This window comes from Sturnus vulgaris, chromosome 8, assembly GCF_052056855.1.
Source record: "Sturnus vulgaris isolate bStuVul1 chromosome 8, bStuVul1.hap1, whole genome shotgun sequence".
In the NCBI taxonomy this organism is placed as follows: domain Eukaryota; kingdom Metazoa; phylum Chordata; class Aves; order Passeriformes; family Sturnidae; genus Sturnus; species Sturnus vulgaris.
The window spans coordinates 19,495,584-19,518,276 of record NC_142250.1 but is presented as its reverse complement, the minus strand read 5'-3'; the positions used below and the strand labels follow the sequence as shown (position 1 = coordinate 19,518,276).

The 22,693-nt window shown below is 45.9% G+C and overlaps 3 protein-coding genes across 5 annotated transcripts in view; 1 reads left to right on the top strand and 2 right to left on the bottom strand.

Annotated features, from left to right (window-relative positions):
• Positions 1–1,493, bottom strand: part of SEC31B (SEC31 homolog B, COPII component) — a 35,053-nt gene extending 33,560 nt beyond the window's left edge. For both annotated transcript variants that reach the window (XM_088169050.1, XM_014875367.2), the window contains exon 1: positions 1,425–1,493. The gene's annotated coding sequence lies outside the window, so the exon portion shown is untranslated. The remainder of the gene's footprint in view (positions 1–1,424) is intronic.
• A 2,005-nt stretch (positions 1,494–3,498) lies between these two features.
• NDUFB8 (NADH:ubiquinone oxidoreductase subunit B8) lies at positions 3,499–6,943 on the bottom strand. The gene is made up of 5 exons (XM_014875370.2): positions 6,740–6,943; positions 6,444–6,570; positions 5,785–5,884; positions 4,428–4,583; positions 3,499–3,724 (listed from the first exon to the last, which is right to left on the bottom strand). The coding sequence occupies exons 1-5, from the start codon at positions 6,837–6,839 to the stop codon at positions 3,632–3,634; spliced, it is 576 nt and encodes a 191-aa protein (XP_014730856.1). The 5' UTR covers positions 6,840–6,943; the 3' UTR covers positions 3,499–3,631.
• Positions 6,944–9,000: 2,057 nt separating this feature from the next.
• HIF1AN (hypoxia inducible factor 1 subunit alpha inhibitor) lies at positions 9,001–18,632 on the top strand. 2 transcript variants are annotated; one of them, XR_015805146.1, is made up of 9 exons: positions 9,003–9,272; positions 10,228–10,478; positions 11,745–11,893; positions 13,580–13,725; positions 14,200–14,306; positions 14,699–14,762; positions 14,989–15,099; positions 15,186–15,271; positions 16,231–16,367. XR_015805146.1 is itself a non-coding variant. In XM_014875372.2 (8 exons), exons 1-8 carry the CDS (start codon positions 9,054–9,056, stop codon positions 16,273–16,275), a joined length of 1,092 nt encoding a protein of 363 aa, XP_014730858.2. In that variant the 5' UTR covers positions 9,001–9,053; the 3' UTR covers positions 16,276–18,632. The 2 variants fall into 2 exon arrangements, 1 of the variants encoding a protein (XP_014730858.2); XM_014875372.2 differs by lacking the exon at positions 15,186–15,271 and having other exon boundaries at positions 9,001–9,272; positions 16,231–18,632.
• Positions 18,633–22,693: the final 4,061 nt, after the last annotated feature.

Below are 22,693 nucleotides of genomic sequence, written 5' to 3'. Positions count from 1 at the left end.
CTTCTACAGATATCCATCCGGTTACAGATCTAATATATTAATGAATCTCAGCCCCAAAGGGAGTGGACAGGAGCATCAATTCTCCACAGCTTTCCTCAGACATGGCTTCCTGCACTGACCTTAAAGGGTAACAACGTTTGCAAAGCAAAATCTGACAGGTCACAGCACACCTCACCACTAAGGAGAGCATGCAGCTTAACAGTGAAAATTCCCAAATACGTTAGACCATGCAAACAATACTGTCAGAGGCAAAAATTCCTCACCTTTGCTAACCTTAACATTTACAGCTTTACAGTACACTATAATAAGACCATGGTTATTGCATGAGCTAACTGACCCTCAAAGCTATCATAATAATTATCCCTGATAGCACTCCAGTGAGGCCTTCTCTCTCTTGCACCACCCAAATACTGTCAATCAGAAATCCCCTCCCACTGACTTTCCCAGTCCTCCTCCTGCCACTGGACACCCAAACATTCCTCTCTGAACAGCTCCTACTGATACTGGACTTCCAGCACTGCACACAAAGGACCTGATAGGCTGACCTCCCCACACTTAGTTAAAAGTGAAACTTGGGCAGAACAAAAAAGATTTATCCAAGGTCACTCGGGTGACAAGCAGACACCCTAAGACCTGAAAAACATCCCTCAGCCATGACACAATGGTTAAGACACGAACTGTCTCTGCAGTTTCCACATCCCAGCGTTGATCTCTGTACTGCTCCTTCCATTTGCACTATTCTGACACCCTCCTTCCGCAGCTCCCCAACACCCCACAGCCAGGCTGGTCTCATATGTGCTTATTATAAACCCCGATTACAGAAGGCAGAGAGACACTCAGCTAATCTCAGCTAATCACTGGTGTGTGCAAGGTGGGGTTGTTGCAGGGCAGGGCTCAGCACATTCCTCCATGACAGCTCCAATGGTATATAAAGAAACTTCATGTGCTCTGCGCAGCTTCAGAAGCTGTTGCCCATTCCTCAGCGCTGCTCAGATGGCACTGCACACACGTCTCAAGTGTGCTCGTCTGCACAACAGCATTACCCCCTGGGATGGTGAGAAAGGGCAAGGGTCTAGGAGGAAAGCATTGACCTCGGACACGGGTGTCAGACACGGGCTCTGGGTTACGCCAGAGGCCTCTCCGCGGCCCAGGTCACACAGCGGAGATCCTCTGGCCGCTCGCCGCCCACCGCCGGCCGGCCGGCCGAGGAGAGACGAGAGAGCGGAGCCGAAGCTCCCGGGGCAAGGACGGGGCCACGGGACCTGAGAGCGGAGCCTCGAGAGCGAGACGCGCAGGGCAGCACAGCAGCCCTGGGCTGGGGGGACGGGGCGGGGCCAGCCCGGGCCCCTGCCCTGGCTCGGTGTCCGAGGGGCGCGGCGGGGCCGGGCCGGGCCGGGCCGGGTCGGGGGGCGGGCGGCCCTTACCGGCTGTTGCCGTGCTTCCCGCGCCGCTCGCTCCCGCAGCCCGGCGCTCTGACGGTGGCCGCGGGGAGCCCGGAGCGCCGCCCGCCCGCCGCGCTGCGCCTGCGCGGGCCCGGCCCCGGAACCCGGCCCCGCGCTCCGGCCAGCCTCGCCCTCTTTAAGGCACCTGAATCGGCTCCGTCCAGCGGTCCGGGGTGGTTCACGCCGGAGGCAAGGGCACCACTGCTATACCCGGGTTCTGCTGCGGATGCCATGACCCCCCACCTCAGAACTTTGCCTTAGCTACAAATTTAATGTATCCTGAGGTCGTGCAGAAGGGAAAGGAACATATTTTTCTGAAATTATTGTAATTTTCAGGAAAAGAAAATGCAGAAGGACCCAGGCCTTCTTCCCTTACATGTCTCCTGCTTTAAGAAAAAGCTTGCCTACATTACAAAGCCCATTTTTTAGGATTTCTGAGCCATATCTGCCCAACCCATTATGCCTTCCCCATGATGAACACCATAATTAAGCTACGGTTCAGAACAAACTGGGGTTGGAAGTCCCCAAAGCAGGCAGCAGCAAACAGCACTGAACGCTGCTCACTGAGCTGGATGAGCCTAGCCCTGCCTCAGTGCAAGTGCTACACTATCCCACACAGTAAGGCAGGGCCCCTATTACTGCTCTATCATCTTCATTTTACTTGAAAATTCTTACAACTCTCATAACATTGCACATAGTGCTGTCACGTAAGTGCTGTGGAATGGTAATTCTCGATTCATGTATCCCTAAGGAGTGTTTTACCCTGCAAAACAGAACTCAGTTTTAAGGTCTCCATAGCTCAAAAAACAACACTTAAAAATCCCTTTGGGATAAAACATCATTGACTATAATTTAAAAGCAAGCATTTCTTTAACGAGAAGAGAAGGTGACAGCCTATAAAAGCTATGAGGAATGTTGATTGTTCAGCACTTCCAAAGGAGTTACAAATATTTAGGTGTAAATAAAACTACATCCTAGCGTTCAATCCCATAATTCCCTTTAACATATAGCCCTATAAAAACCCCTACACAAAAAACCAAGCAAACAATCTGTTCAGAATTCGAGGTTTAAAATCTGTACAGATGGAAAAACCATGAATCACTCTTTATATACCTGCTTCTCTTAAAGCACTAAACTGAGCTGTGACAGGGTGCTGAGAGCAGAGCATAGCATCCAGTTTATAGGAAGCACGTAGAGCAGCCCAAGCCTTCAACCTTCTGTGATCACCCACCCCTGCAACTAAACTGTGGAGTTAAGGCATAGCATGGCAGAGTTGAGAGAAGATTCACTGTAAATCAGTACTAAAGGTACTGTCTCCTCCAGCAACAAGAAAAAATCTCCTATGTTAAGAGTGGAGCTGGACAAGTTTACGAGCTTAATATGCAAGTATGTGTAATTTCCCAAACAAACTGTTGCTGAAGCTATAGGAAGTCCAAGACCAGTGGTTTGCAGCAAAACAGGTAGATTTCATGGGTCAGATATAACTCCAGGCCAGGTGGATGAACTCAGGCCATAAAGGAACAATTATGGGCACTTGTGCACTTGGATCAAAGCAGATCTGACCAGAGCTGAACTTGCTCATTAGCTTTTTCATACAACTGCTGTCCACACAGCTCTGCTGTCAGCTTCAAGCTACACACTGCAAGACTCTGTGCCTCACCAGTGCTTCCTATTGGTTGTGCAGACTTCACCTGAGAGGGCATCTAGACCTGGAAGAGATTAAAGTCAGCTCCCAGTAAGGACAGACACAGTACAAGACTCCCAAGGACTGGCACTTGTCAGTCTGTTTCTGCCTGTCATTTTACAGTATACGGTGACATCCAGTTCAACTCCCAGAAGCAAATGCCAAATGCCTTGGATACAGGCAGTATTTCCTACATAAACAGGCACAGGTGAGGAATACTTGTGCACAAGATACATAAATGACAAGCAGTCCTAGGTCCGTACTCATAACTTTGCCCCACAGATACTATCCCACTTAGAAAAATGGCAAATGTCACTCCATTTCATTAGCTATAATTCAGCCCTCTCAAACTGACAGAAGACAACTAGCACAGTAGGTGTCATTGATATATTTCACTGCAATTAGCAGCTGAACATTGAAGAACAAGTGTTAACATATGCCAGTGAACACTAAAGAAGCTTCCTTCTCCAGCAAAACTGATGGAAATGTAGCACTTGAACAACTTTCAAATTTCATAGTGTATCACCGGTGGTGGCTTTTTATTGGGGTCTCCTCCTTTCTCCAGATACAGGTCATTGAAGGGATATTGCTTCGGCCCCTACAAGGAGAGACAAAGAGTGGCAAATTCACCGCGTTCACCAAGCAAATTAAGGAGTAAAAGGAAAACGTCTCATCCCATCCCACCCCCACCCAAATTAAAGCTTGTAATTTATGACCTAAATTTCTATTTCTTAAGTGCTTCAGCTAGAACATCAGAGTATGAGGAAAGTAAATTCAGAAATAGGGAGCTCCTTGCATAATTTTTTTTAACAGAAACATCAAGATGGTCTTGCTTTTAATCTTAATCAACAGTTTTATCTCACAGCAGGTGGATAATATATTGCAAAAGCTGCTTGCATATTCAGATACAGTTTTCAATAGCACATTTCCCAAATGATACAGCTCATGAGATATAATTAACAACACAGGGCAAGAGACGAGTTAAAGCATCTCACTTGAGTAGATGCACACACAGGGAAGGAGAATATCTAGACCAAAGATGGGATACTGTAAGAAGCATAATTCAAATTAGTTCCCTGTGAACAGGGACTGCTCACTATGAAGCAGCATCTGTGAGCTGAGTCATGCCAGTCAAGAGAACAACTCAGGCTAGATGAGGCCACAGGACATCCCTTGGCCCATCCACTGCCAGCAGCAGTTTTGCATTCACACCCATCACTCATCTTCAGCAAAACCACTCTTATGGGCAATGACAAGAAATACAGCTGCTTTTCCTCCCTTTACCCTTAGGTTTCACTCACCACAGGCATGTAGGATGGGTAGATCGCTCCAAGACCAAACATGATCAGCATTGTGCCCAGAAAGAGGAAGAAATGTTTGCTCATGGTGTGCCAGGGAACGACAGTGGGGGATGTATCAGCCCGGTTCCGAGTGTACATGTCAAAGTCCCAATGCATCTAAAGGACAAAGGAAAACAATTGCACATTTATCAAGAGTGGTCAAGCTGCTTTTCTCAAGGGAACTATATGACACTCAGAAGCTGGTCCCTCAAAACTGGGAGAGGACCTGCTGCTGTAACTCCAGGAAAAGAGCAACGTTGGCAGCAAGCTAATGCCCTGAAGTATAAATAGGAAAGTCTCAAGCATGGTCTGCCTATAGTGACCCTTCACATTAACAAATGCAGAGAACTCATTAATTTGGAGCTCAAGTACTGCTTCCATATTCTCAGCTCTATTTCCCCCAGAGCCATTTCCTGTCAAACCCAGAGCCAGAAGGAGCAGAAATCAAAGCTGCCTAAACAGAGGCATCCACTGAAACCTGGAATACAACAGTATAGTCCTCTTCATTCCCAATTGCCAACACCATGTGCAAACGCTTGTGTACACAAGCCTTCCTGCAGCAAGCACTACAACAACACAGAATTAACATGGGGCTTTTTTCATGTGCTTCTACAGTCATTACAACATGCACTTTGTTGAAATGCTCTGACATGCTTTTATTATGATATATTAAGCACACATAATTAGATAAACTCTCGCTTTTAGTAAAGAGATTGCAAGTCAATTACCAAGCTCAGTAATTGCAGTCAGATTGCAGTCATTCACAAAAACTCCATGCACTAAGAGAAGAGCTACTCCTGAAAGGGATTTGAGGAGCTTAGAATTTCAAAGTTAACATAGATGACCTATTCACATTTATCTTAAGGACATGCTGCAAACTTCCTTTAGAGAGAACGTCCTTATATGAAGTCTGCCTCAAAAAAGCCCTAGAGTAACAACACAAGTAGCTACTTCCATTGCACTAAAAGGACTTCATTCAAATGGTGGCTTCTCTGCTAAACAATTCTGAACCAGACTCTCGTACTGAATCCGACCAGGCAAATAAAATTACTCCTGCAGGGAAAGTTAAGTTTGTGAAGTCTCCCTTCTCATATGTAGTAAGTTAACTGTTCTCAGCAATTTCACAGTATTAACCCAGATGGCCATAGCCTAACTTTGCCTTGAACTGACTGTCCCTGCTTGCACAGGCAACACACACCTGCACTGGTGATGAAATTACACAAAGGATTCAATAGAAAGCTCTAACAAGAGGTGCATATTAGAATTTAGTAACAAAACCATTGGTAAGCAAATTGACAAGAGGGACTGGTGTTCCTACCGGCTCTCCCCAGTTATGCCTCATTTCTGGCTGGTCCCACTGGTACCAGGGGTCTCTCTCATATTGAGACTTATAAGGGAGCATGGGATAGTCACCATACCTATGAGAAACAAACAAAAGACCAAACATAAAGAAATCTGTACTCATTTAGATGTAATTTGTAGGAGACAGTATAAGACAGGCCTAAAGAAGCTTTTATAGCTTTTATGCACATACATTTTTGAAATGCATTAAAACAACTAGCACAACAATAATTACCTTGATACCAGTCACCGTAACAAATGGCATTCCCCAAAATGGCCTTATTCGGCTCTACTAGATGAAAGAAAATGCAAGCTTAACTAAAATATGGAACCCTAGTTATCTTGGCACATATCGAAGTATTTCCCAACAGTTCAATATCTCCTGAAACCTTTATTATAGACTTAGAATTCCACTTAGCCTCGAAGTCTCTCAAGTATCTCTCATGAATTTTCTCGTGTTTTATTCACACAGGCCTCTAACCCCTTCCATTCGTTCCTATTTCAAAACACTGAAGTGTCTTCAAAGCTCTAAGCTCACAGTATAGCAAAACCAGGCATTCGCCAAGGACTACGAGCCTACATCACCTGGCCCCGGCCCGCTCCCGGCTGCGGAACAACGGCACCAACCCAGCTCACCCGAGGCCGTCGTCGGGGTAGGGCTGATAGTCCTCCACCCGCATGTTGTACTTCTTGGCAGCGGCTGCCCGCTCCTCCGGAGTCCGCGGATATGGGCCGGGCATCATGTCCATGGACATCTCCGAGGCTGCGGGAGAGCAACGCGGCACAATGGGCGCGGGCCCCGCCGGCAGCCACAGCCAGGCTGAGGAGGTCGCGCCGTCCTCCAGCCCCGACCCCGCAACCACCGGCCCACCGCCCCAGACATCCCGGCCCCGCCGCCGGCCCCTCGCTCCAGCCTCCACCTCCCCGCTCACCCGCCCGCGCCCCCAAAGGCGCCGCGAAGGCGGCCCGGGCCGCCCTGAGGCCGGCGGCCGCCCGGGGCCAGAGGACACCGCGAAGAGCGCCCGCCGCCATCGCCCCCAGCGCGCAGGCGCGGCCGCCCGAGGAGCGGAGGGGCGGAGATGGGCGGGGAAGGGCCAGCGCGCAGGGGCGGGGCGAGCGGGCCCCGCGAGGGGGCGGTCTCTGGGGCGGGGCCTGCGAGGGGGCGGTCCTTGGGGCGGTCCTTGGGGGCGGGCCCTGCGGGGGCGGTCCGTGGGGCGGGGCCTGTGAGGGGGCGGTCCGTGGGGCGGGGCCGCCCCGGGGCTGCCTCCGCTGCCGGCACCGGCCCCCGCCGAGGCAGGAATTAATCGCCGCTGGTGTTGTAATAGTGACACGGGGTTAATGGACGGAAAAGGCATCGGTGCGATATTTCGCTCTGTCTGACATCGTCTGAAGCGGGGCAATGGGAATTTATGGCAGGAACTGCCTACCAGATGCGGGGAGCCTCCTGCGGAGCAGCCGGATCGATGCTCAATCGGATCGATGCTGTGCTCGGCGGCGTTATGCAAATCGCCTTTGTATCAGTATCAATATTATTAAAGTCAATACCCAAATGTAATCGTCTTATCTCCATGGAGCCAGGGGAAGGTGGACAGCAGAAATGACATATTAATTTAGCATTATGATTTTTCAAATGTAAGCAATGTATTATTGTAAATAAAATCAATATGAGCATTAAAGGATTTTGCAGTTTACTTCATTATGTAAACTCTGTGGTAGTTGAACTCATTTTCCTTCAGTTATTCACATCAGCCATAATGGGTAATGTCTCTATAACGATTTACATTATAAACCTTTGCAGCTCAAAAACTATCACAGACAATTTTTCATTAAAGCTATTCCTTCTAATAACAACATTAATTTTAAACCTAATAATTGAAGATAGTGGTGAACCACAAAAATATATCTGAGATATAGCATGCCTGAGAGGGGGGCTTTGTTGCAGATAAAAAACAGGATCCTTTCACTTATCCCAGAGAAAGGCCTACTGATGTAATTTTAGGGATGGTATCTTAATTCAGCCAACTCCCTTACAAACGAGTATGCAGTGAAGTTACTAGTTATCTAATAAAGTTATTAACTCAGAGTCCAACCTTCCTGTGCAGATGCTGCTGCTGTTTTCCATGGAGCAGCATTTGGTGCCTATCTCACCTCTACAGCCCACAGTGCTCTGGGGACAGCAGAGTGGGGACAGCACTGGAAGTGGTGACCCAGGTTCCCATTGACTTGGGCCCAGGCCTCACTGCAGGCTTGGATTGTGGTCAGCTACTTCTTACATCAGCTTCATTTTCTGAAGTATGTTTGAGTTTTCCACAGCTATGTTTCAACTTTCCTAAGCACCCAAATATATTTGCAAATACACCGTAAAAAATGTTGCTAACCTGTACAGCAGAAATGCTGTAGATTTAGAAGATGAGAGGGCATTCATATTGCATTATTCTCACAAAGGCAAAGCTCTGTGCAGGCATAACAAATCCCAGCTACTGTAAGATGGAAACCCCTGAATGCCAGTGACCAAAATTTTCTCCAGAGCTGATGCCTAATGTGGCACGCATTCTTGGGAAATAGCGATCATCATTCTCGCTGTTTGCAAATTAAAAGCCAAATGTAGACTTCGTCTCACATAATAAACATACAGTAAGAAAATAATTCAATAGCTCCAGCCTCAGTCACACAGTTCATGAAATCCTGCTAAAATGATGTAGTCGCCCTCACAGGCTGGGTGTTGGTTACACCAGGCAGTCAGTGCTACCTTTTTTTTTTTTTTTTTTGTAGCAAGCGTTAATTAACCTGCTCGTTTGCAGGCGTAGAACTCCGCAGTACGTTCATTTCCCGAGGGCAGACTGAGGCAGCGGGCAGCGCTGTTTCCGTCAGGGCAATGGAAATGTCCGGGGGCAGCGCTTGCGCTCGCTCCGCCGCCTTTGAGGGGAAGGGGCTGAAGGCACGCGGGGCGGCACGGGGCCCGGGAATGAGGCTGCAGAGACGATCCGATCCTTTCTTTCTGATTTCTGCAGCGGGTGTTCCCAGCTCCCAGGGGCGGCCGAGAGCCTTGGAAAGGGGCAGCAGGCGAAGGGCAGCGGAGCCCCTGCAGCCTCCGCCCGCGCGGGGGCGCTGTCGCCGCCGCCGCTTCTGTCCCTCCCTCTCTATGGTCCTCTGCCCTCCGCCTTCGCCCTCCGCTTCCGGCGTTGCCATGGGTGCGCAGCTTCCGCTTCCGGCTTCCGTGGTACGGGCTCTCCGGTGGAGGCGGCGATGGCGGCAGCCTCGTCCTCCTCTTCCTCCTCTTCTTCTTCTTCCTCCTCTTCCTCCTGCTCCTCCTCGGCGGCGGCCGCGGGCTGCCGGGAGGGCCCGGCTGTGGCGGCAGGGCCTGGCTGGAGCGACTCCCAGTTCCGCCGCTACTCCTTCGAGACGCGGCCCATCCCTCGGCTCAGCCACAGCGACCCCCGCGCCGAGGAACTCATCGAGAACGAGGTGAGGGGGGTCCCGGGCGCAGACACCCCCTCATCCCGGCCCTGTCCGTCCGGGGTACCGGGCGGACTCCGTAATAGCCGCTATCCCGCTCCTGTCTGCTGTAGTGGATATTTTTCTTCGGTGTTACAGCGTTGAGTTGTGAAATTCGCAGGAAACGTTTGTTTTAAGCGCTTTGTTGTCGGGATGGAAGTTGTGAGAACGTTGTGTAAAGCCCTGCGCACATAGTGTTTTCTAAGTGCGAGTGACCACAGATTTAAAGGTTCCCTTGCAGTGGTGGTTCTTGTATTGGTTGTGTACCAGCTCGGTCTCATTTTGGTAGGTTTGGTGGTTGGGTTTTTTAAGGAAAGTCTGCAAGAAGGGAAGTTGTGTATGCACAACTTGGGAACGCAGCACTGCCTTGCTTAGGTTGCTTACTATTGGTAGATGAGGAGATAGGCGATGTCCTTTGTCATCCTTTTGTAATGGTTGTGTTTTCTTTGCTGTAGAAGAGATGGTCAGTATTTTGATGGCTGGTTATTTTCAGTCCTCTGAGAAAAGAGATGTTTATGAATTCAGAGGGATCTTTTGGCTAGCATTTACCCTTTCACAGCTGAGGCTGGAAGTGACCAGCCAGAATCTACTGTGTCTCCTGGCTACGTGGCAGGACCAAACAGGCCCAGAAGTGTTGCCAGCTGGTGTTTGTCTAACCTCGCTGAGAGAGATTGGCTGAGTAGATAGTGCAATCTGTCCCATTGCTACCAGGAGCTTACTGCAACCCCAGGCCCCCACCTTCTTAAAACTTCTTAAAACTATCATGTCTTGCTCGGTATTCTCCTCAGATCAAGGCATATGAGTACATCAAATGCCTTTTCCAATTCCCCATTTTGAAAGGGAGTTTTTGTGGGTGCAGTGTTGAATGTGTTCCTTCTTAAGTTCAAGAGGTCTTTGAATCAATAAACTTCCTGTTTCTCTCCAGGAGCCAGTGGTGCTGACAGATACGAATCTGGTTTATCCTGCTCTGAAATGGGACCTGGACTACCTCCAGGAAAACATTGGCAATGGGGACTTCTCAGTGTATAGTGCCAGCACACACAAGTTTTTGTACTACGATGAGAAGAAAATGGCCAATTTTAAGAACTTCAAACCCAAGTCAAGTAGGGAAGAAATGAAGTTTGCCGAGTTTGTCGACAGACTCAAAGAAATACAACAAAAAGGGGGGGCTGAGAGGTAAGTTATATGTGGAGTGTGGAGGCTTCTCTCTTTCTTCTGACTTAAGTAGGAGCTAACTTTCTCTTCAGTGGGTGTTGATGATTAAAGTGTCTTGAACTTTTTGGACTTTTTGTTTGTTTCATTTTAATAATCCTGCTTTTCCTGCAGGGTTTCTAGTTGACAGCAGCCTTTTTACCTTATTAGAAAAGTCATACCAAACAAACTGCTCACACTGACTGTGGGAATTTATTTATTTATTTCCTCCTCTATGTGAGGCAGGGTTTGTATAGAGAAAGAATTAAGCCTCAGGTTTTTTTTTTATAGACTGTGGTATTGCTAGAGAAGCTTGTTGTCTGATGAAGAGGTACAGGCTTACAGCATTCAAGCTTTCCCATAGAATGCCAAGGCAGCTGGAGCTAACCCTCTTTGGGAAATACGAGGTCAGGTTTTGCTGTGTACTAGTGGTGATGGCCTGTGCCACTAACAGAGCTGTAAGTTACTGAGAGGAGCTTCAAGTGGACATGGAATATAACTGTCAGCAGCTGTACTTAAACCTTTAGTGTTTTCAGTCACCGGCCTCTAAAAGAGCTTACTTTGATGCTTAATTGTGTCTTAATTGGAGGCAACACTGTACCCATGCCCACTTGTCATCTGTGCCTTTCTCTTCTTTCGTAGCTTTGGGTGTGCTTTTTCCAAGAGAGAAGGCAGTCCTTGCTCTTAAAAATGCGTTGTTTTTTTTTTCAGCATTGCAGACAGCAGTCTGTAATACTGTGATTGTTGGTACAGATGCTTGATTCCTCTGATCCTCTATATCGAAATGTAAACATGGCTTTAAGTAACCTGATACTGAAATGTCCAGGCACTCCTGAGCCCTCTTTTGCCCTAATGTAGTTCTGCTACGGGAGGTAACTGATATTGCAGATGAGTTAGAGGGGTGGTATTCATCTAGGGATTAGACATGAACATATTTGATAATGGCCAGTCTGTTTAAAGTTCCTTCCTCCTGCCCTGTGAGAGGGTTGTTTTTCCTTAAAACTATGTTTTTCCCTTGTAATTGTTCAAGTGGAACTGAGATCTGTTCTCTTCTGTACTGGGAAACCGTACAGCAAAATTTGGGAACTTTCTGAAACTATTTCCTTCCACAGGTGTTGAAGCTTTGTAGTGGTAGAACAGAATTTCTAGGAAGTACTTCTCCATTTTGAAATCTTTCTGAAGATACAGTGTATGTCTGTGTTCATGAAAAGCTTAATACTTGATTTCTGCTTTCTCTCTTGGACAATTCAGGCTATATCTACAGCAAACGCTGAATGACACAGTTGGAAGGAAGATTGTGGTGGATTTCCTTGGCTTCAACTGGAACTGGATTAACAAGCAGCAAGGGAAACGTGGCTGGGGTCAACTGACTTCAAACTTGCTTCTTATTGGCATGGAAGGTAAATAGCTTCCTCAGATTGGAGGAGAAAGGGAGAAGATTCCATCAGCAGTTCTGCATTTCAGTTCCAGAAGGTCTTTCAAATGGATTTTCCCCTAGTTTCTGTGTGTTCTTTCAGAGGAGGTAGTTTAAAACTTGCATTGGGAGGAGACTACTGTCACACCTTAACTTGGGTTATAAAGAGGAAACAAGGAAATGAAGTCTGTGTTTTGCCAGGGATGTACTGTGAATGCCTGAATGTAATGTGCTCATGGAAAAGCTCTGTGTCATGCTGGCGGGACTGTGTTTCCAGTAACTGCTAATCATATCCTGAGATCTGTTTACTGTTTGCATGCTTCGGGCAGTGTAGATTTAAAAAGCTTGAAGCCTGCAGATTCAAAATGCAGAAAGGTTTGCAAGTTGAACAGTGTTAGACTTCTGGACTTTTCTGAGTATGTCTAATGTCTGCCCAAGAGGAAATCTGATTATTTTGTGAAGCCTTTTTTCTTATTTGAGGTAGTACCCTGTAAGGAGGAAATCTCTTTTGATTAAGACCTGATTTTTTTTTTCTTGAAAGGCTAGAGGACGTAGGAAACTTGAAGATGGGTAAATTCTAAAAGTATCTGGATAGAATAAAATTCCAAATCCATGTGGAGCCTGACTTAGAGGCAGGTGCCTCAGAAGACAGAGGTACCACTAGGCTGTTGACAAGGAGAACATTCTTTTAGAAAGTAATCTCAAAATCTGGGCAAGAAATGCACACCATTCTGTGAAGTGGGAGGGCCTCTAATCAATGTGGCCAACATACCAATTATAATTGCCCAGTTACACAATTTGGATGTTTTTTTTCTCCTTTGCACCAAGTCATACTCAACCTACAGTAGTTTGTCTTTGGCACTTGTTTTACTAGCTCAGAGAACATAATACAAAATCAGTGGACCAACACTTCCTTACGGGCCATATAACCACTAAAATCCTATTAACAGGTTATGCACAAGAACCAAGGCATTGTCTTGAACCAGTATGTGCTGGAAAAAGGAATATCTTTAGAGCAGCATGATTGTATGATCTATTTAATGAAATTATGGGGTTAACTGTTATCTTAATTCTTGCAGTGCAAGAGAGTAATATCTGAATTGGCAAAGAGCTGAAAAACAGTCGTGAGGGATGCAAAACACCCCACTGTATTTAAAAATTTGATTAAATTTAAAATCTAGTGGCAACAGTCAAGCACTGTTAATCAGACTTGAGTGGGTGCTACTCGGAGCTCCAGGGACAGAGATTGTATACTTGTTTTCTTTCAAAACTTCTAGGACTTTTTTTCAAATATGACCACTGAACTCCTTTTCTCTAGACTAATAATCTTTGACAGTCTGTTCTACAACTTGTTACTTAAACGAAGTGTTTTCTGAAAAAAGCTTCCCATCAACATTCAGCATCTGCTGTTCACTGAAACAAGCTGGAAATCCTAATCCTGTAGAGCATAAATTGCTGAGTATGGATTTAGAATGGAAATTAAGTGGAGTAGCAACTGCTCAATAAAGGCTGACTAATAGAGTGATCAGTTTGTAACATTCCTGTTGTCATTTTCCTTGTTTAGTTTCTGAATATGTAGGAGTATATTTTCTGTCTTTAGCAAGGAATATAACTTGCTTCTCTTTCATACCTGTGCATCAGAGTGTCTTGATTATCTTTTTTCTCTGTGTAGGGAATGTGACACCAGCTCATTATGACGAGCAACAGAACTTCTTTGCTCAGATTAAGGGTTACAAGAGGTGTATCCTGTTTCCTCCTGATCAGTTTGAATGCCTCTACCCTTATCCTGTGCACCATCCATGCGACAGACAAAGCCAGGTGAGAGTAGCAGATCTGTTCTCTACTCCATGCCAAAAATGGGCATTTGTAAAGATGCTAGGTGGGAGGAAGCTGCACTGGAATTAAAGCTGCAAAACACTTGCTGAGCTTTTGCAAAACCTCTGTTCAGATTTGTTAAGTGGTGAATGCATTGGTGGAAGGACCAGTGGTTTTCTGTTTATGTCTGGTCCCAACTCGCAAGTGCTAGGGCCATAAAAACCTTCTTACTGCTACCTTCTCTGTTCTGTTTCATTGATCACTTGGTCAAATACAGATTTTCTGACAGACAAATTGCAAGATTCCTACCTATATGGTACTTGGAGGGTACTGCAGGACCTCACAATGAAGTTAAAATACAAATGGGAATATAAAAGCCGTGTTGGGAAGACCAGGATGATTTGACACTGAGGGCCAATAATGAGGACTCTGATTGCAGGAAGTTCTTCTGAGTTTCTTAATGTTTTCTTCTATTAGGTGGACTTTGACAATCCTGACTATGAGAAGTTTCCGAACTTCCGCAATGTGGTTGGCTATGAGACGGTGGTGGGTCCTGGGGATGTGCTGTACATACCTATGTACTGGTAAGAAGGATGGCAGGGCTGCACTGTGATAAAAACCAGAGGTTAAAAATGTTTTCTACTTAGTGTTGGTTTGGCTCCTGAGACTATTTTGTTTTTACTTCTCCAGCAACTGTGATATATTCTTTGATATCTTGGGCCAAAATGCTTCTAATTCCTGTCTGTTGGATAGAAATAGTAATTCTCGCTGACACCACATTATTTGCACATGTACTCACTAACATGTGTGAGAAAAGGATCTTTATTTGAATAAGGAGAGCTTTCCAGAAGTTCTGAGGTCTTGATGCAGGCGGTATACAGCAAGGCATGTCTAGTGCTGTCTGAACTCATCATCCAAGGTATTTCACTATAAGCTACAGCAATAGTTTCTTTTTTTTTATGTGATTTCCATGCAGGTGGCACCACATTGAGTCTCTCCTGAATGGGGGGATTACCATCACTGTGAACTTCTGGTACAAGGTGAGTACAAGCACAGCTTGCATAGTTCCATCCCAGAGGATTTTTTCAGGTAGAGATGTATTGGCACACATTGTCAGTATGAGAACTTCATGGCACCAAGTCCTTTGCTTCTGGAAACTACTTTTTCCTCTTCAGAGTTGTGTGTGTGAAGAACTGGGTGACTGGGGGAAGGTGGAATAAGCTGCCAATATGGAAGCATGCAAATGAGTTCTTTTTGATATTTCAGGGTGCCCCAACCCCAAAGAGAATTGAGTATCCATTAAAGGCTCATCAGAAAGTGGCAATAATGAGGAACATTGAGAAGATGCTGGGAGAAGCCTTAGGAAATCCACAAGAGGTAAGGAAAAGAACCATGTGCTCACTGCTATTGAAATTGTTAAGGCATAATGCAAAACTTGAGATGACAGCTACTTGGCTCTCTAGGTGCCACAGTGAGGGTGGAAGAAAGCAGGATTGCTCTTCTGCTGGTTCTTCCTGCAGTCTTCAGAAGGTCATTTGCTTACAAAAAGGCAAGCTCTTAAAATTATATTTTTGGAAAGGATCACTTCAAACAATGAAGTAGTTGTTCTTGTATGTGGGAAAAAGGGTACTTTGACTTTAGGTACTTCCAGGAATGTGTTGTTTCCGAACTCTCCTTAGCCTTCTGTGCAGAAATGCCCATTATTTGTGAAAAAAATGGAACTATTTTACCTGTTGAATCCAAGTCTCTTAAATAACAGGAATCTCCTCTATTAAGTCATGTGCTTCATCTTTAATATGTGTCTTGCTCATCTCTGAATGCTTTGCAGTCTTAACCATCTGATATATAAGGTAGTAAGGTACTACTGAGTTAGTAAGTCTAAAAAGACTGAGGTACTAAGAATATGCCTTTGAAGATCTGATCATCTGAAAGTGGAAGTATTTTCATGGTTTGTAATCCTTGCCACTGTGCAGAAACTCCTCTTTAGCCTCTCCCCTGAGATCATTTTACTGCCATAGCATTCTGAACTTCCCTGTGTGATTAGGCAGTGCTGAGATGTGGGAGTGGTCTTGACTGAAAAAAAAAAAACCTTAGCAAAATCATCAGTCGTAGCTCCTCTTCTTACTGACCCCAAGGATCAGAGAGGATTCAGTGAGTGACAGTGTTCCTTCTCTGCCCTGAAAAAAGCAACCCATAATGACTATTGACTCTCTTTAGTAGCATCTACTTAGAAATCACAGATGTTGGGTAGGAAGTGGAAATGTCTCAGGCATGTTTCCACTCTGGATGGAATGTTTTGGTGTCACCTGAAGTCAGATGTTGACAGAGAACCCTGCAGTTTTGGTAGGGTGTTTTAAGAACGTGTTCGTGAGTGCCCCAGTGTTTTTCTAGAAAATACTTTGAAAGTGATTAGGTGTATCTCAGGCTCTGTGATGCAGAAGGAACAGGCTCTGCACTGACATTTCTGTGTAACTGTCCTGGCTAATGACCTGTTTTTGCTTTGAACAGGTGGGTCCCTTGTTGAATATGATGATTAAGGGCCGGTATGACTAATGCCTGGTGCCCTGGCGGATGTTGGAGCTGCTTTGTTCACAAGCAATGGAAGATACTGAGCGCTAGTATTGCACGCAGCACTTAACAGACTGATGGGTTTCCTGGCCTATCCTGACCCCACTACAGTAAAGGGGCTACTGGAACTGCAAAACCATTAGTACCCTATTCATCCTCCACTCTCATCTAACTGAACCTCCCAAGAAAGAGTCTGCACTTATTGGAAGCTGGATTCATGCTCACTAACTTGTTTATTTTCTTCCCTCTGCCCTGTTTGCCACAACAAGGAGCATGGCTTCTGGCACTTGGATGTGTTACTTCAGGATTTTCAGGCATATGAAGAAGAGCTTGGAGGATAATCAGGAGCAATATTGTTTCCTTCAGCCTTATGGGGTTTGGACCTCGTGGCTGGGTTTGTGTGTTGGTGCCGGCAGTGGATATAAGGTGGGAAATATTAGGTTTCACAGTCCTGTGTTGTTAGAGGACCTGTCCCTGCTCTGGAACCTTTTTGTACTAATGGAAATGAACATGTGAGATGGCCTGTGTGTGTTGAGCAACTGGACAAATGATTCAGTTACTTCAGCCTAAGACATCTACGCTTTGGAGGTAGTACAGGGTAGAGATCAGAATGAATTATCTAGTGTGTGAGCACCAAATCCTATGCTCTCCAAATAACATCTGTCTTGTATGAGTCTAGATAAATCTCCTTTCTGGTAGCTTTTTCTGGGGAGTGAAGGCTTCTCTCCTGCTCTTCTGAAGCTGCAGTATGGTTAAAAGGAGATGTAGCATTATGAAGGGAGATGCATAAATGCCAGGGCACTCTCCTAGTCTTGAATGATTAAGCCACATTTTAAAATTAAATTTCCAAGGGATGCTGAGCTCAGCTGTCAAAATGCAGTGTCAGATAGGTACAGAGCCTCACTTCTCCCCACCAGGGGTGCTGGCTCCTCAGACTAACACAGGAAAGTGCCCTTTTTACTGAAACTGCAAGAACTCAAGTGTGTGTGGCTGCGCACAGGTGTGTATGTTTGTGTGATTTTGTGTGGCTCCTGTCCATCAGTTAAATCCATGCCAGTGTGTGGTTCTCTTCCTTGTACAGTCATGTGAAAGAGTTCAGGGCTTTTTGTTTAAATGTGATTAAGTTTATCTTGATCCTTTTTATGTTCCGGGACTTGACATGGCAGACTGGGAAGTGACAAGACCAGAGCACAGGAACCAGATAAGCCTCTGTTTGAGTCCTCAGTAATCACTCTGAAAAATCACTTTGCTTTCCTCCTTCTCCTCTTCCATGCAGAAGCCTTAGGCTCTTGTGGAAGCTGGCCTTTTTATTCCCTGAGGTGTGCTGCACTGCTGTCCCTGGTTTGGGGGTGGTGCAGAGGTCTTGTATTTTTTATGTGGTTGTGATGGTTCCCAAGAGCTAAGAGTTGGGAGAAGCTGTTTCATAGCCCACGTATCTCATCCCAGAAAGTGTAGAATTTGTTTCGTTGAGACTTCCCAGTGTTTTCCCTGTTGTGCTGGGCTTGTTCTGATGTGGGTTCTGATAAAAGTGTAACATACTACTTGAGAAGTGCTCCATCTTTAGTCTCAGGTCCCATCTTTTGCTGGGACAGCTCATGCACCACTTGTAGTGGGCTTGTCTTTCACAAAAGTGAAAGGCTTCTCATACAGGAGGTCCTGAGGCAAGTTTTCTGGCTGCTTTACTGGTCAGAATAAATGAAGTTTTATTGGCAGCTACAGGGTCCTTGTTCAAGAAATACATGTCACTGAGTAGTCTGACTGCCATGTTGCAGACTCTCCAGAGCTGTGGTTAGATCCAGACTAAGGTGACTCAGCTGGATGCTTATCAATGCTCAGCCTTTGGACAACTGGGGAAGAAGCTTCTGACTGGCCAAAAGCAAGACCTTTCCAGGAATCTTGGGCACATGCCCTTTGTTGAAAGACACTCAAATTGTATCCCATTTCTGTGCTATTTATTCAGCACATGGTAGTCTTCAGTACTGCTTGTTAGACACCATCAACTCTTGAAGCTCAGGGTGGGAGTTCATATCCCATGTGGAGAGAGAATGGTACTTACAGAACTTTTAGGATCGTTTTTTTTTCCTTTTATTTGCCAAAGGTCTAACTTTTAAAGTGTCTGAACAGGTTTTGCTGCACTTGACTTTGTGAAAGCTCATTTACAATGCACTGATGGACTGACTCCCCTCCCCTTCCCTTTTCACCTTGTGCTTTCAATGCCCCTTGCCATGGTATTGGGAAGCTGTGTGTTCTCTGCTAGGGGTGTGTGTGCAGGGGGTGGGGTGTGACAAACACATGGTACCTTCTGAAGTGTAGTTCTTAAATACAACCAATGTTGAACAACAGAATGGTGTGGCTTTTATTTTGTGAGTGGCTGTGTAGAAGAGCTCTGAAAGGACATGTGTGTATAAAGCTACCTTTCAGCATGACAACTCTACTTGTGTTCCTCACTGGTGAAGACTGTTGGTCTCCAGAACTGCCTTCAAAACAGCAATACCAATTGCATTATTATGTGTCTTCACAACTTTCTCCATACTACTTCTTTAAGCCTGAAAGGACAGCTGGGAATAAAATGGTGTCCTTGTACCTTGTCAAGAAGAACTGTTGGTGGGAAGGGAAAAATTCCCCTCCCTGCTGACCCGAATGGTGTCACCATACTCTGGCCACTGACTGGGTGACAGAGCAAACTACACAAGCAGGCCTAATGAACTCAATTAATTGTCACAGAGATTTTGGGGGGGAGCTTCCTGTCTGTACCTGTGCTGTATGTTAGCAGCCTTGGGAGATGGAGTCCTCTCTACCTAGTAAACATAAGTTATTTTCTGGTGATATTAACTCTACAGCAATCTTGAAATCTAACCATTGGTGAAATGTTGACTAATTCCGAACAAATGGCTAAGATGTAAAACAGGGAAGAGTTGAATAGTAGGTAAGGGATATTGGCATGGTGGGAGAGAGAGATGCCTCAGCCTAGGCTACCCCAAATGGCATGCTCTCCTCACACCCTTGGGGGACAGGGTGAATGGGGAGTAGGAAAGCCAAGTGCAGGAAGTCTGACTGCGGGTGCTCACTCTTTCCTGCTGTGCCTGCTGGGATCATCATCTCTGAACACCCTTGCTTATGTTCCTCTGAACTTTGTGTTCTGCTATGTCTGATCCTTTCTGCTCTGCACTTGGCTCTTGCATAATGTACAGGTGGCATCACAAAGTTCAGAAATGCTTAGGTTGTGCAAAGAGCAGAGGAAACTGAGGAATGAGAGCCATATCATTTGAAAACTAGGTCAGAGGCCAAGATTTTTCATTTGTACTTTCAGTGTTTTTCTTGTTTTCTTTTACTAACTTAGGTCCCTTAATGCCTTTCTTCTTTTTTTTTCTCCTCATTTCTCTGTTCCTTAAAAAGTGTGATTCTTCTGAGAAGTCTTAATCCTTGTAAATCATAGCTGCAGGATCTTTCCTGTGTAAAGAGAAGTGCATGGGTTTTTGAACTGATCCCCTTGTTGATCAGGGTCATGCTCAGCTTAGGGAAATTTAGAGTGATAAATCAGGTCCAAGGCCAAGCCAAGAAGTGAGGATTAGGCCTGGATTGAGGAGGTATCAGACACAGCTACAGTGCAGGGGCAGTCTAATTCAGCTGGGGGGCAAGGGGTCACCCTTGGCATCAAAGCAGCTCTTGAGAGAGAGGGGCAGGCTTGGGCAGAGAATTGTTTTGTTTGCAACGACTCTTAGCAATGACCAAACTGACTATGGACACAGCCAACTGTGCTTTAAAGCCCTAGAATGGGGGTAGTGCTCTCAGGGTCTCAGCAATTTCCCGGCAGGCCTTTGTTAGTGCATGGTCTCAGCCTGGACGCAGAGCAGTAACTGCAACAGAAGTACTGCCTTGGCTCATGTGTTTTTACACTTAGAGAAATGCATTTCTGCCTCGTATGCGTGAGAAGCTTCCTTGCACTCTTGCTTCTGGTCTTCATCTTCTGTTCCTGTTTCGGAACAGAAAGTACCTTTCCCATCAATGTCCTTGGAAGCCCTGAAGCCACCATCTTCCCTGGGTACTTCTCTGCATTGGTGCTGCCTGGAAGGAAAGAGAAAGATGCTGTTACTGTGACAAACACATGCAAAGTAAGTTCTAATTACTGCCTGGAAAAGTCAAATATTTGTTGCAAGCAGAGGACTAATTGTGGGGGGAGGGAGCGGAAGTGGAGGCTCTTGGAGTGTAAGTGGAACAGATGCCCGGACGCCTTGGGGAAACGCAGCTTTCCTCTACAAATCAGAGCTTTAAATTACAAGGCTTTTACCAACGAGAACAGTTGTGGGAAGTCGTCTGCTCTCATTTGCGTAATGGCTTCTGTCACTGGTGATTAGACACAGGATGAAGGAAAAGAAATTTGACAATTAGGAATGAGCGATCATTAATCAGAATCTTTGTTAGAAGGAGGGAAGGGGGGAGACTATCCCACAAACAATGGAGGCAGCCACTAGAGCCACAGTGAAGTCCACAAGATGCATAACTAAATGCTCCTGTTGCTCCAGAGAGCCATCTCTGCCTAGGTACAGAGCAGCAAAGAGGGTTTTGTCTGGCTTGGAAAGCTTGGGGAGGAAGGCAGCATGGCAAAATCCTTCCAGTCCTGTTCAGTGAGTCTCAGATACCTAGTTAGTAAGGGAGAGAACATATCTGGGAGACCAGTCCTTCCCCCACTGACACCTTGCACTTCCATCTTGGTGCCTGGCCGCTAACTGACAGCAAAAAACAGAAACGTCTTAAATTTTCTGTCTCCTTTCTCCACATCTTGCATGCAGTTTGTGATGTGGAAGAGAGCAGGCAGCGGCCTTGACTGGCATGCAGAAAGCTAAGGATAGGCAACATGAAAGCAGTTTCAGGCTCTTTTCCTGATAATGTCATTTTCTACAAGAGCGAGGAGGAATCTGATGGACTCCATGACAGGTAAAGAAAAGAAGGCAGTGGTGACTTCTGTGTGTCTGTCATTTTCTGTCTTACCTCGTCATCCAGTCATGCACAATCCATTCATTATATGCATTTGTTTGGGTTTTGTGGGCTTTGATCAAATCATCGTACATGTGAAATCTATGTTACCTGTTTCTCCTACAGCTGCAGGAAAAAGACCATGTCATTCATGGTCTTGTCAGGTTAAACATTTTGGTATAGTTTGCATGAAGAAGCATTGCCTCTGATTAAATCAACAGCTCTAACCTGGGAGGGAGTATGACAGACCATTTTCAGGGCATACAGTTTTGGCTGGTTCATCTGAAGACTTAAGCTTACTGGATCCATTGATTTCAGTGGCAGATTCTGTCTTCGCAAGGCTAGATCATTTGCTTGAGGTGAAGGTCTCCATCAGGGTGATTATTCTTTCTGTGACTGGCAATCAAAGCAGACACAAAGGAGAGAGCTGAAGCCATGTTGTCTCATTCCCAGTTGACTCTGAGCTTAAGTCAAATGACAGCAGCTTGGATTTTCAGCCTCTACCCATGGCTAGTGTTCACCACAGGAACTCAAATGAGAGAGAAAACAGATCCCAGAACAGGATCTAACAGGGCTTTTCATCCAGAGCTCATCATGACAGAAGTTAGGAGAATCACTGGTCACATTACTTAGGATGGGGAGATATGTCAGATAGTGGGTGACTTTTATTCCCACTTGAACACAAGAGGAAGGCTGCTTCTCATTCACAGCAACATTTTAAATGCATGTTTACATTTGAAAGAGTGCATCTCGTGCTCTTTGTAGAGGGGGAAGGTAGGTTGTGGTGTAGTAGGTAGTAGGGTCAGAATTCAGTTCACAAACCTGCAGCAAACCCTGAGCAATCCCAGACTTTGATATGGCAGGGCCCTGCCCTTGCTGTAGGAAATATCACTGTACTGATGGCAAGAGCACAAGTGTGACTTTTGTCTCAATGTCAGCTGTGGGTTTGGTTTTTTTCCCTGAATAGTCAGGATTTGCCATTGAATGCCTTGATGGGGAAGACCTTTGGATGTGACTTAACCTTTTGGGAAGCCAGGAAGGAAGGCTCTCCTGTATGTAGGTAATCTGTGTTACAAGATGTGCTGCATGCTCTGTGCCCCTTGAGCTGCTTAAGCACTGCTGGCCTCATGCAGTGAGCTGTGTGAGGGCTGGAGCTGAGCTGAAAGCAGATAAAGGGGTGAGGTCAAATCGTTTGCTTCTATAAAAGGACAGTCCCTGTGCCCACAGAGAGGGCACATGGGGTTATAATAGCATCCAAGGGGGTAGTTTCTGTGGAAGAGATTAGTACCACAGGCAATGGGCTGATTCTGCTGCAAGTTCCCCTGCCAGGACCTCTGACATTCAGAAGCTGCTCCCAACCATCTGTGTTTCATTGGGTTAAAATCCTTCTGGCAGCAAAAAATTACTGGTGCTGGTGGGTATTTGGGTC